The sequence below is a fragment of the Schistocerca piceifrons genome, chromosome 2 (genome assembly GCF_021461385.2).
Source record: "Schistocerca piceifrons isolate TAMUIC-IGC-003096 chromosome 2, iqSchPice1.1, whole genome shotgun sequence".
NCBI classification, from domain to species: domain Eukaryota; kingdom Metazoa; phylum Arthropoda; class Insecta; order Orthoptera; family Acrididae; genus Schistocerca; species Schistocerca piceifrons.
In genome coordinates, this window is record NC_060139.1 from 118,106,464 (window position 1) to 118,120,976 (window position 14,513).

The 14,513-nt window shown below is 42.5% G+C and overlaps 1 protein-coding gene across 1 annotated transcript in view; it reads left to right on the plus strand.

Annotated features, from left to right (window-relative positions):
* Positions 1-14,513, plus strand: part of LOC124775186 (serpin-like protein HMSD) — a 93,112-nt gene that overhangs the window by 54,493 nt on the left and 24,106 nt on the right. Inside the window, exon 2 of the mRNA XM_047250025.1 lies at positions 5,163-5,342. Coding sequence (XP_047105981.1) covers positions 5,163-5,342 — 180 coding nt within the window. The remainder of the gene's footprint in view (positions 1-5,162; positions 5,343-14,513) is intronic.

Below are 14,513 nucleotides of genomic sequence, written 5' to 3' on the forward strand. Positions count from 1 at the left end.
AGGTGGTGATGATTCCAAGCTCAGATGCAAAGAGGCCTAGGTTTTATTCTACTATATTCAAAAGTTTTGTAGATGCACTTCACAAACCATTCTTGGAGATTAAACCTATCAAAGTTAGCACAATAGTGATGTAAAATAATAATCAGCACTCCGAATTTAAGTTACACTTCCTTTGAATTGCTTTTATTGCAATATCATGTAACACACAAACATCACTTCACAATACAAAACATACTTGAAAACATCTTCCTCACATTTTATAAGCTAACTACAATATGCGTCTTTCCAACATGACGTCCAAGACTTGACTTTCTCAAGGTCCGACTCTCTAACAACTCAACAACTAACTAACTAAAGATCGCTTATGCGCCCAAAAATCATAGTTACAAGTACATCAAAGATCATAGTGACAAAAGAAATAATACACATAAGAATAATAACATTGCAACATAAACATATCGATGTATCACAAATGAAATCAAATCTGAATGTTGTCTCAGAAATATGTTAACTACTTCACAGAAACACAGTAGAATATTACTGGTATCGAGAGGTCCAGGTGAGGTGCCGTAATGGTTGCGTAATTCAAGTACCATTACAAGTGGAATCACTTCATTACCACTAATCCCTCCAACAAAACCACCCTAATTTCAGTATTTGAAACCTGCATCTTCCAGTTCATATCACTGTCCAACCATGATCCCCCTCCCTCCTACCTAACCACCTGCTGGTCACATTCCAGGAATTCCTTACCTCCAACTTAGTGTCACCATCCTTCTGGAGGTCCCTTCATCAGAAGAAAGAATAGCCATACATAACTTCAAAACAAATCCTGAGCTTATCATCCTGCCTGCAGACTAAGGTTCCACCATTATTGTTATGAATCATAGTGACTACCTGGCAGAAGGCCTCTGCCAGTTATCTGACTCCTCCAACTATAAACTCTGCTAAAGTGAACCCATCCCACAAGTCCAATATAAACACCAATCACTGTCCCTTCCCAGAACATCTCCCCTGAATCAATTTCCATCCTCATCCCCATGACACATCACACACCTGCCTTCTTCATGCTCCCCAACATCCACAAACCCAACAATCCTAGACACCCCATTGTGGCTGGTTATTGTGCCCCCCACTCAAAGAATTTTGGTCCTCATTGATCAACACCTCCAACCAATTACCTGTAATCTAGTCTTCTACGTCAAACACCAACCGCTTTCTTCATGACTCTCCACCATCCACACCCCTTTACCTCAATGTTGACACCAACTTCCTACACACCAGCATCCATAATGCCCATGCTCTTAGCACTATTGAACACTACCTCTCCCAACATCCTTCAGACTCCAAACCCAATACTTCATTTCTCATAGATCTTACTAACTTTACCATAACCCATAACTACTTCTCATTTGAAGGGAAGGTATGTAAATAAATCCATGGCACAGTCATGTGCACCCACATGGCACCCTCCTAAGTCAACCTTTTTATGGGCCATCTAGAGGATACCTTTCTAGCCTCCAAAAACACCAAACTTCCAGTTTGGTTCAGGTTCATTGATGATATCTTCCTGATCTGGACTCAGTGCCAAGACACCCAATCTTTGTTCCTTCACAATCTCAACACCAACTCCCCCATCCACTTCACCTGGTCCGCCTCAACCCATCATGATGCCTTCCTAGATGTTGACCTCCTCACTGATGGCTCCACTGCACTTCTGTCTGCATGAAACCCACCAACTACCAACAGTACTTGCATTTTGACAGCTGTCATCCCTTTCACACAAAATAATCCCTCCTACAGAACCTGAACATCCGGGAATGGTGTATCTGCAGTGTCAAAAACTCCCTTCTCAGTATGCTGATGATCTCACCAAGGCTTTCACAGACAGGCACTATTCCCCAGACCTAGTTCACAAACAGATATCCCATGCCATTTCTCCTCACACCCTCAAACAGTCCCGCCACCTACAAGAACCAGTCCCAAAGCAGTGTCCCCTTCCTCACTCAGTGCCACCCTGGATTGGAAAAACTGAGCCACATCATTTGTCAGGGCTTTGATTGCCTATCATCATGCCCTTAAATGAGGACATCCTACCCGAGATACTTCCCACCCCTTCTAAAGTGGTGTTCCATAGTCCACCCATCCTATACAACATCCTAGTCCATCCCCATGCCACTCCCGATACAACCCCCTTGCCACAAGGATCATATTCTCGTGGAAGACCCAGGTGCAAAATCTGCCCAATCCACTCATCCAGCATTTCCTATTCCAGGCCCATCAGGGGCCGGGCCACCTGCAAAAGCAGCCATGTCATTTAACAGCTCTGCTGCAATCATTGCACAGTTTTTTATATTGGTATGACTACCAACCAGCTGTGTACCAGGGTGAACAGCAACCACCAAACTGTGGCCAAGAGCAAAGTAGACCACCCTGTGTCACAACATGCAGCTGAACAAAACACACTTGCTTTCAATGGCTGCTTCATTGCCCGAGCCATTCCGAACCTTCCCTCCACCACCAGTTTTTCTGAACTGTGCAGACGGCAGTTGTTCTTACAACACACTTTCCACTCCCGTAATTATCCTGGTCTCAACCTACAGTAACGTACTGTCTGCACACCCTCCAAACAACATTTTCCACCCCCTCTATTCTCATTCTCATCTCCCATGCTATTTATTTGGAGTCTTCTGCTAATGCATCTGCCTGTCTTTCCTCACTACTTTCCTATTTTGCTCCTTTTTTCCCCACCTCCCTGTGCCACAACCTCCTGATGCTGCACCTGTTGACCTGTTGCACACTTCACCAAACAGTGTTTATTTCTCTCCCCATCCCTCCCCCTTCCCCGCCCTATCCATATTGCTGCTTTCATCCCCCACATGGAGTTGCATTCCAGCCTGAGATGCTAGAGTTGGTGATCACGTGTGGGTGAGGTGTGCTTGCTCATGTGGGTGAGAGGTGTGTGTCTCTCTTTTACTGATGAAGGCTGTGTGCAAAAGCTACGAGTATATGCATCTTTTAATTGTGCCTGTCTGCAACTTGATGTGTCTACTTTACAGTGAGTAGCAACCTGTCTTTTGCCATATCATTGATATTTGTACCTGGAGTTTCCATTGTTTGAAAAATACTAAACCCATTTTTGTAGAGAGTGCTAAAAGAAATTTACACTTTCTCGACCTTTATTACACATCAGTAGCTCTTTATACAATATTTTGATAATAATGGCCAATAAAATTTAGAAATTTGAATTTTTTTATATATATATATATATATATATATATATATATATATATATATATATATATATATATATATATATCTCTCTGCTTGTGTCTGTATATGTGTGGATGGATATGTGTGTGTGTGCGAGTGTATACCCGTCCTTTTTTCCCCCTAAGGTAAGTCTTTCCACTCCCGGGATTGGAATGACTCCTTACCCTCTCCCTTAAAACCCACTTCCTTTCGTCTTTCCCTCTCCTTCCCTCTTTCCTGATGAGGCAACAGTTTGTTGCGAAAGCTGGAATTTTGTGTGTATGTATGTGTCTGTTTGTGTTTCTATCGACCTGCCAGCGCTTTCGTATGGTAAGTCACATCATCTTTGTTTTTATATGTATATGTGACACGTTATATATATATATATGACACGTTGATAGACACACAAACAAACACAAATATACACACAAAATTCAAGCTTTCACAACAAACTGTTGCCTCATCAGGAAAGAGGGAAGGAGAGGGAATGACGAAAGGATATGGGTTTTAAGGGAGAGGGTGAGGAGTCATTCCAATCCCGGGAGCGGAAAGACTTACCTTAGGGGGAAAAAAGGACGGGTATACACTCGCACACACACACATATCCATCCACACATATACAGACACAAGCAAACATATACAGACATGAAGGCTGTGTGCAAAAGCTACGCGTATATTCATCTTTTAATTGTGCCTGTCTGCAACTTGATGTGTCTTCTTTACAGTAAGTCTTTTGCCATTGCCTCTGTATATGTCTGCTTGTGTCTGTATATGTGTGGATGGATATGTGTGTGTGTGTGTGCGAGTGTATACCCGTCCTTTTTTCCCCCTAAGGTAAGTCTTTCCGCTCCCGGGATTGGAATGACTCCTTACCCTCTCCCTTAAAACCCATATCCTTTCGTCTTTCCCTCTCCTTCCCTCTTTCCTGATGAGGCAACAGTTTGTTGCAAAAGCTTGAATTTTGTGTGTATGTTTGTGTTTGTTTGTGTATCTATCGACGTGCCAGCACTTTTGTTTGGTAAGTCACATCATCTTTGTTCTTTTTATATATATATATTGTGATGGCAACAACGAACCCAGCCTTTGGCCCCCAACCTCCCTGGCTGCCTCGCTGCTGCTCATTGTGAAAAGTACATTGGTACTGTAAGGGTTAATGATTCATTTTCCATCTGTCTCAATTGAACTAAAATGAAAGTAATTAGTAAAATCATTCCTGTCATGACTGAAGAAGAAGAAAATTACAATATAGTATCCACCAATATAACCAACATTTCAGCTATATGGAGTTTTAAAGACGAATATAGGTCCAACATTGATAAAAACTCACCTTCATTTGCAGTTTCCTGTAGATGCTGTAAGTTTATCCACGAATCTTTCGTTTTAATGTTTATATTACTGATGTTTTCCTATTTCTCTTTCCTATTTCACTTTCTGATAACTGCATCTCTTCTAAAAAGAGGCAACTACTAATTTAATGATAAATCACAACTAAGTATTGAGTAAAACCAATACAACAAGATATTAATTCTCTGGTTTAATGAGCATATCTGTATGGGAGAAGATACATTTCATGAGTAATACTACCTTCCCCTTACATTCCACACATGAATGTAGCATAGAACTGACTGTCAGACACCTCTGAATATACTGTAGTCTTTCTTACATGATGTTTCTACAATGGAGACAGAGTTGTCCTACAGTCATTCTCAAATACTTGTTCTTTAACCTTGCTGAATGGTGTGTCACCAAAGGACTATTGTCCTGGATTCTTAGATGACTACTTCAAATCTCTTTCCATCAAACTACTACTGTATTTTTGTGAACATCTCTCTTTGTGGCAGATAAATGTTGTTGACACACTGAAGTAACTTCTGCTTAGTATCCTTTCAACATCACTACTTTTGTTACAGATTCTCTCAGAAGTCAAAGGTAACCTGTTTTTCTCCCCAACAAGCATGCAGGTAATTTTAGCTCTTGTACATCTTGGTGCAAAGGGTAACACTGCTCAGGAGATTGCAGATGGCTTATGTCTTCCATCTGATAAGGAGACTATTGAGAATGGATTTAGAGAATTAACAAATCGTTTGCAGGTTTGTATGAATCATCTGTTGTGTTTTTAAATTATTTATATAGAAAGACTCATTCTCTTGTAAGTAAATACATTGAAGATAGCAAACTGGTTAAGAGTGGCTTAAAATTTATATAAAAAAACAGAAATGACAATGGATGCACCACAAAGCACGTACAAAACGGTAATGATTGGCTTTCCAAGAATGAGGTGCCATTTTTTCTCTGTTGGAAGGATTTTTTATTTTTTTATGCATCAGAAAATGAAGTGGAATTAAAAGTTTAAACTGCAATTGGTAAATCAACAGCATTGGTGTAAGGTTAAATGGTATAAGTTGCACACAACAGCTCTCTTGAGATGCAAGATGTTTAGTTATAATGATATTAAGTTATTGCAGCTTCTAGGTAAAACCCAATGATTTCATATACTTCTTAACAATGCTTTTCTTGTTTTACTTTGCAAAATAAAGTCACACAGAACATCTGCAGCCATTATATAAGTAACATTATTCTTTTCTGGTGGGACATCCACACCTGTTACATGTAATGTTTATGATTAAAAGATCCTCTGTAGCTGTACAGTTATTTATTGACTAAAGTCTTTGAACTACCAGGTTTCAGAGACTCAGTTCCATCTCTAGTTGTATATGAAAGTTAAAATTAAATATCTCTAGACTGCAAGACAATAATAAAACTAACAGTAATAGACAAAAAGATAATTGTGGTAACGTAAATCCATTCCATTGCATATACTTATAAATAAAAAGTTGAAGCAGTTCTGTCAAATACAAAATTGTTCAGGATTTTGTGGCCACTTGTTGACAAAGTGTCTACTGGCTTCTTTCTTGGGTTCTTTGGCCGACATTCATCTGATGATTTCACTGACATTTCACCAGCACAAGTGGCTGGCATTGTCAAAGTTTCATCCTCCATTGCCAGTGGTGAACTGGAGCCGAGCTCACAGCTGCAGACTATATGTACCTGGTGCACCAACGTCCGAGGGCTTCTCCGTGGTCATTCCCGGTGCGGTTCTTCTCTTGCTACCTGTAACTGTTGTTTGCTGCAGTACGGGAAGCCAGTATCCATTTACCTTAAGGCCTTCCTCTTTCTTGTTGAAGCTATTCATGTGATTTTGTATTTCTACAGCTTCTCTGAACAAGCGGGTGTGATAGTGCTTCTCTCCAGCCAGAACTTCCGTGTCGGAAAATTTTATTACATTGTCAGTCGGTCTCAGTGTGTGCTCTGCCATGGCCAATCTCTCCACCTGCCACAACCTGCAATGTCACTTATGTTCTTTGACCCTGGTGTTGACTGATCGTCCAGACATTCCAACATAAACTTTTCCACATGTGCATGGTATGCGGTATATTCCCAACATTGCAAGTGGGTCCCGCTGATCTAAGACACTCTTTGATCTTCCTTGTCAGTTTGAAAATTGTCTTTATGCCTTGTTTGCGCAATATATGGCCAATTCTGTCCGTCACTCTGGAAGTGTATGGCAGAAAGGCCATACCCGACATTTCTTTTTCTGGTTTCTTACTTCGCTAAGTTATGTCAAAACTAACTTGCAAGGCAACACATTTGCTTTGGCTCATCAGACTGAATACTCAAGTGCATCCACATGACAAGCACCTTTCAGCTGTAACTGACAAACTCCTCCTTATCCTCCAAGTGGTGGTGAGGAGCATGAACGCTACATACCAAATAAAGCCAGATTAGACACTGCATGGGAAGCAGAAAGCTGAAAACAGCAGGCTGAAAACCATGTAGCATGTAGCTGTACTCACAAAGTTCTTGTGTGTTTATTTATGCACTAAGCAACTTTAGTGCTGCTTATTGCTATATAAGAAACCATGCAGTGAGTACACATTAGTTGGTAAACAACACATGTGATTGTATATGTTGATTTTACTTCAGTGTTGTAGGATTTACCAGAGGTGGGGCTGTAGTAAGCAGTAGAGGGTGGTAGCATTGGGCATGTTATAGCAGCAACAAGTGCAGCATAGGAATCCTGGTGTAGAGATAATACAGGTTTCTGGTAAGAGTATTTGCCCTTACTGTACAGTTTCTTTAACAGTGTGCCCAATAAACTCAGAAATTTATCCACATGCCACATTATCACAACATCTCCTGTCACAAGCAAGGTATTTTTTATTGTGGTAGCTGCACTCAAATTAACTGAGGTTCCAGTTAAGTTCCAGTAAAATCAGTACTTTAGCACCAGTAATTATTTGGCTAAAATACATATCTTTTTTTCATTATCTCATGCTGTGGTATTTTCTTATTGCAAATACTGTGGCTTTACTCAACCATTCAGTCCCCACAACATTGTCGGGAGAGAATATTTTGAGTACAGTAACTGATATACATATGTTTATATTTGCATTGCAAATATTATCAACTGCAGCTGACATGGAATCACAACAAGTAGCAAATACAAGAATCTATTATCAGATATAGTAGTGTTTTTTGGAGAAACTTGGCTATCATGGTGTGGACCTATCCCAATATATGTTATAACAATCTTCTTGTATACCAGACAGCAATTGTTTGGGTGAAACCATTTTGTTCACACAGATGACACAAGGAACAAAGAAATCTTTATGCTTACCACCCACCACCTCTAGTTGTATGCTCCTCAATAAACAGGGATGAAAATCTATGAAAAATTAAAAGGGAACATGTTAATGACGATGAAATTAGGTCTACTGAAAAGAAGGCTATATGAGACATTGGTATGGAAATGTCATTACTCAATGGATGAATTTGTGCAGGACTAATGGGTAATATGAGCTAGATACACTTGTTACATATCCTCATTAGTATATTTATTATCGTTCATAGAAAAATCATCTCAGTGCTATATTATTATGTATTAGTGTAAAAGTATTTTTAATTGTAATGTAACTTTCTGACAAATCTTCAGTATGTAAACCAAATGGATTGCATAAGATCAAGGGCGATTCTAGGAATCAGTGAAGGGGGTGGCAAATTATGGAAGGGGTGTGGAGTTTGAGAAATGGAATATTGATTAACAAAAGGAGAGTTGGGGTCCTCCACTGACAAATTGGTAAAATTTAGTGTTGCTTAAAGTAGTTTTTGGTAACTGTTTTGGAGTTCAGGGTAAAAAACTTATTTTAACATGGAAGATTTTATAAATTGCATAAACCATAAAAAAGGTCAACTTACAACAAATAAGTTTTCATTAATTTTCTGTGTACAGAAGATGACATGAATGTAAAATCTTAAACTTGACATGAATATAAAAAAAATTCTGTAATAAAATTCACTGGCTATTTCCATCTTCTGCCCAATTTATCATGCTCATTTGTCTCTGTTTCTTTTTTTGAATATGTCGATGACATTACATCCAATGTATATTAATAAATAATAAGATGCCCATTTTAAGTTAAAAGATATTTATCTTTTATTCTTTTGTTAAAATGTGTTTGAAATACAGTGCAAGCTATATTGCTGTATAATTATAAAAACAGATTGAATCTGTTGAAGTAATATATTTGCTGATTTCTGAAGTCATTTTATCCAGTGTAATACGATACTCCCTTGGGGGAAGGGGGGCCATAGCCCACCCCCTTTGCCCTTGCCACTGCCCCTATATGAGATGAATAAACTACAGTTCACATTTAATACAAGAACTGTGAGTACAGCACTACACATGGAGGTAAAGCTACAACCGTGAGAATTGGTTAATATGGTGCCAGTGGGCACTGTCTGGTACACATCTGAGAAATGTCTGATACAAAGCCAAAGTCCCAAAAGCAGCACATACACAAGTCCATTAAACAGATTTAATACCCAGTGTCTAAATATAATGACTATAGCAGTGAGAAGATCCAACCAGAATTGAGTTGGTAGTAAGTTATATCATAACACAAACTTGCTCATGTACAGCACGGTTGCCCTTGTGCCTACCTTGAGACTGGTGGCTGCAGCTTGTCTAATGTAATGGCACGCAACATAGTTACGCTGCGTCCATGAGCTCTGATGGATTGTCAGTATTGATATCCTACAATATTACACCCTTTATGATTGAAATAGGTCTGCAGGGACAGAAGCACTCCATTTATGCCTTATTTGAGGTGATGGAGGGTGGTGATCAGGGTCAGTGACCTGTCTACTCGATCCATTGTGAAGTCTACGTAGTCTCCTGCAGTCGGCAGGGAAGAACTAACAGTCAATTTGAACACACTTTATTGTAATTAAAGAAAAATGTCTTCTTGGCATACACTAAGTTTTAAGCCCCAAAAAACACCAAAAAACCCCCACAACTCTTGGGGAGGTAAACCAGATAAGGAAACAAGACAATGGAAGAAAATACTGGCCAAAATCTACTCAACCAGTTACAAAATACAACATGCTACTACAATTCTATGGGGAGTGTATACAATGCTAGGGCCGGTGTAAGTACTGGCTGGAGCTGTTGCCCAACAGTAGGTAAACACTGCCGGTCTGACTGTCCTGGCATGCTTATAAAGCCAATTTGGCGGAGTACTACATGAGTCATAAAAAAAAATTTGCGCAGCACCACAAACGTACATAGGAGTAGGAGCGTCCTGGTCAACCTCCATGGGTTTGTGGCTGGCAGGGGTGGGAGGAGGCTATGCAGCACTGGCAGCTGGCAGCGGGCAGCGGAGACAGCAGCTGAGGCCGGAGCGGAAGTGGAGATTCCGCCACAAGACAGGCGGCGATAGGCACTGACAGCTCCCCGGGGTGTTGTGGTCCACCGGAAGGGGCCAGAGGTGGTTGATATGCCAGCTGGTGGTGGAACCATTGACTCACCGGAGAGATGCTATCACGTGGCTGCAGAACTTGGTGATGACCACAGGTGCTCAGTGCGCCTGTGGATGAGAGAAGATTTGCACGCAGACCTCCTGCCTGACATGAATGGAGTGCGCTGGTGTGTGGGCAGGAGGGTGAGAAGCCTCAAAAACTAGAACAGATAAGGGAGAGCGACATGGTCAACCATGAAATATCTCCATTAGACTTTTACCGGCATGGAGGGCGGTCTCATATGTAGCCAAAAAGGAAAGCACAGCCTCCTCCAGTAGGTGATATCTCAGTAGCTTATTGAGCCAGGCCTTGAATGTTCCCACAAAACATTCTGCCTGACTGTTTGATATAGGGTGAAAAGGGGCAGCTGGATGAGAGAAATTCAACTGGCAGTACAGAATTACTTAAACTCAGTTGAAGTAAACTGTGGACCATTTTGGGGAGTCCTACGACAACAAAGAGGTGCCGGAGAATTTTGATAGTCTCAACAGAAGTATTGTTCATCAAGTGGGAGACATAAGGGTATCTCAACCCAGAGTTGATCAGTATGAACCATGGGGAACCATGAAACGGACCTGTGGAGAAATCCAAATGGAGACATTCTCACAGAGCAGCTCTATCCAGCCACAAAAAATACTGAAATGGAGGTGCTGCCTGACGTGTTTGGAACATGGTGCAGGATGACAAGAGGGAGGCAATGTCTTTGTCCCAACCGCCCCAATAAAGATGTCGGTGTGACAGCTGTTCAGTGAAGATGATGCCCCAGTGGCCAGCGTGGAGGAGGTCGAGGACACGGCGGCACAACAGATTCATTATGACCACCCACGGAACGTCAGAGTCACTATGCAAAGGGATGACACCACTGTGGAAAAAGAGACTGTGCCAATGATCCCAAAAATGCTGGACCTCTGCATCGTGGGCGCTACAATTGCAATTTGGCAGCAGGGAACTTGAAGTGTCCAATCCTGAGCAGTGGCCCACCAGACTGCATTGGCATCCAATGGAAGTGCATCCAGAGCTAGGTCCACGTCCGGTTCCACATGGAAACAAACCAAGGGGGAGGCATCAAACTCACGGTCTACCCCAGCAGGCAGGCAAGGCAAAACATCGGCGTTTGCGTGCTGTTCAGAGGTGCGATACACAATATCAAAGTCGAACGTAGCCAGGAAGAGCGCCCAACGCTGAAGGCGGCACGCTGTCTGGGTGGACACTGCAGCACCCAGGTGCACCCAAAGGTTTGTGGTTGGTCTTCAGAGTGAAATTATGACTATCCACGAAACTGTAGAATTTTGTCAGGACGGAAACCAGCACCAAAGCTTCCTTTTCAATTTGACTATATTTGGTTTGAGTGTCAGTCAATTTTTTGGCCACCAGTCTCTCAACGCCATCGATCACTTGCAAAAGTACCGCACCCAGGCCATAGTCCGAGGCATCATTGGAGATGATGAGGGGCAGGGAAGGATTGTAAGTGGCCAGACAAGGAGGGTGGGAGAGAACTGACTTAAGACATATGAAAGCCTGCTCACACACCCTCTCCCAAACCCAACGTGCACCCTTGCACAATAATCCTGTCAGGGGTACCGAAATCGAGGCAGTGTGGGGTATAAACCAGCGATAATAGTTGATTTGACCAAGGATGGTATGCTGTTGCTTCACATTGGAGGGAGGAGGGAGGTTTTGAATCACCTTGACATATTCCTTAGAGGTGTGTAGGCCATGGGAATCAATTGTGAACCCAAGGTAAGTGACCTCTCATGCAAAAAAAGTCAAACTTTACCTTCCAGCAATGCAGGTTAGGCTCAGAAAAAACCTGAAGCAACCAATCCAGCTTGTCCATGAGGTCCACTGCAGACGAGCCACCGACGATGACATCGTCCAAATAATTGGTCTCACAGGCACATGGCTTTTGAGACGTTCCAAATAACATTGGAAAATGGCAGGAACACTGGCGATGCCAAACGGAAGGCGGTTTCACTGGAAAAGGCCACACGGGGTATTGATCACTAGGATCTGCTGCGAATCCTCATCCAATGGCAACTGCAAATAAGCATCGTGCAAATCAATTTTGGCAAAAACGGTCGAGCCCGCAAGACATGTGAGCATGTCATCCACCGATGGGACAGGATATGCATCAATGACAGACTGAGACTTGACTGTGACCTTAAAATCACCACAGATGCGTAAAGCACCGTTCAGCTTCTTGACTATCATGATAGGCATCGCCTAGCAACTGTGCACTATGGGAGAAAGGACGCCTTCATCTTGTAAGCGGTGAATTTCCACCTGGAGCCTCTCTTGGTGAGGAAAGGGGACCATGCAGGCCTTAAAAACAATGAGGAACAGCAGAGGGAAGAAACTGAACATGTGCGGTGAAACCCTTCACCCCTGGTGTGGAGGATGAGACCCAAGTTTTGTATTCGCAGAGCAACAGGGCAAGGAGGGTATCTGATGAGGAAAACGGCATTGCCTGCACCACACCCTGCACTGATAAACACAGACATCCAAACTCGTCCACGTCCAGAAGGTTAGTAGCACCAAGGGATCCAACCACCAAAAACTGAGCGGTGAAGAAATTACTGCTGTTAAAGATTTGAGTGGACAAAAATGCCATCAATTGATATAGAGTGATTATTGAAACTGCACAAGGTGCGAGTGTATGAGGATAAAGCTGGCAATCCCAAATGTTGGTATGTGGCACCATCCACAGTAGAAATGGATGATGCCGTGTCAATTTGGGACACCACCAGAATATGCACGACCTCCAGGGTAAGGAGAAAACGAGCACCTAACTGGGAAATGATGGAGAATACTTGGGCGTCAATGGAATGTGAGGCTTCCAGGTCCTGAGGTGATGATTCGTGATGAGCTTGTGTGTCTGCAGGAAGCATGACATCTACATGATATTTCTGTGAAGCCTGACACACTACTGCGATATGGCCCATTTGGCTGCTAGCCGTGCATCTTGGTCGCTGGTGGGGGCACTCTGACCGCTGGTGAGTCCAGAAACAGTCCGGACGGGATGGAAGCTGGGTGAAAGACGTCCTCTCACAGAAAAGGCCAGCAGATTGACAAGACTCCCACTTGGCACTAAGCAACTGGCGAGCCTCAAAAACAGGTGGATCAAGACATGGTGGTTGTAGCTGGTGAGACTGTTCAAATGCATGAATGATCAGCAGACTGGTGTCGAGGAACGGATCCTGTAACTTCAAAATATCAGCCGGGAGACCCCCGTCTGGTGCGTCAAACATCACCATATCGCGAATCAACAAAGAGGCATAAGAATGATTGCAAGTAACGTTGGTGCACCGGAATTTACAATCGCGGGAGAGACCCTGGAGCCTGATAATCCATTCCCGATACGTCTGACCTTGGGACCTTCAACAAGAACAGAAAGTCTGAGGGGTGACAGTGATGTATATTTGTGCATCAGAGTACTCAAAAAGGCAACCCTTAATATGGGTAAATGAGAGATCATGAGGGGACTGCCCAAGGTTCAGTTTTTGAATTAAAGGATACATCTGTGGAAAAACTGTTGATTAAAAAAAAGCCCGAATTCGATTTTCCTCATGGATCCCATGTGCCACTAAATGTTGTTCCAACCATTCGACATAATTTGACCATGGTTCAACAGACCTATTGAAAGCCGGAAACATCGCTGGAGCCACGTGCAAAGTGTTCAATTCTCCTGCAATGGAATCAACTGTATGAGTTACATCTTGCAACACTGGTGAGTGATGGCGAAGTTCTGAACACGTGAGTGCTGCGTGAATCTGCTGTAGAGTTTTCACCATGGACTGAAGAAGTTCCTTGGAGGAGGCCATTATGTCCGAAAATCAAAGTTTTATCCTCGTTGCCAGTAACTGTAGTGTCCTGCGGTTGGTGGTTATTATAATGAAAGAAAAATGCCTTCTTGGCATACACTAAGTTTTAAATTCAAGAACAATAAGAAAACCCCACAACTCTTGGGGTGGCATACCAGATAAGGAAACAAGACAATGGAACAAAATCTACTGTACCAATTACAAAATACAACATGCTACTACAATGCTATTGCAAGTGTATACAATACTAGGGCCAGCATAAGTACTGGCTGGAGCTGTTGCCCAACAGCACATAAACACTGCCGGTCTGACTGTCTGTGCGTGCTTATGAAGCCAGGTTATCGGAGTGCTACATGAGTCATATGAGTTCCGTTTGGTGGAACACTGCCACATATTGTCTGGAGAAGTAGTTCTGTTTTTATTTGGAAAGCCTCTTAGTGTTTATATCCGCTGGTGATTTTTCTCTCTGTACTCCTGAGAGGAGGTCAGCGGCCCATCTTGCGTGTTAGTTGTGTGGGTCCTCTAACTAACAAGGGGCCGCTACCACAGTCTAGGTGACAAAAGAAGCTATGCAGCATTCCC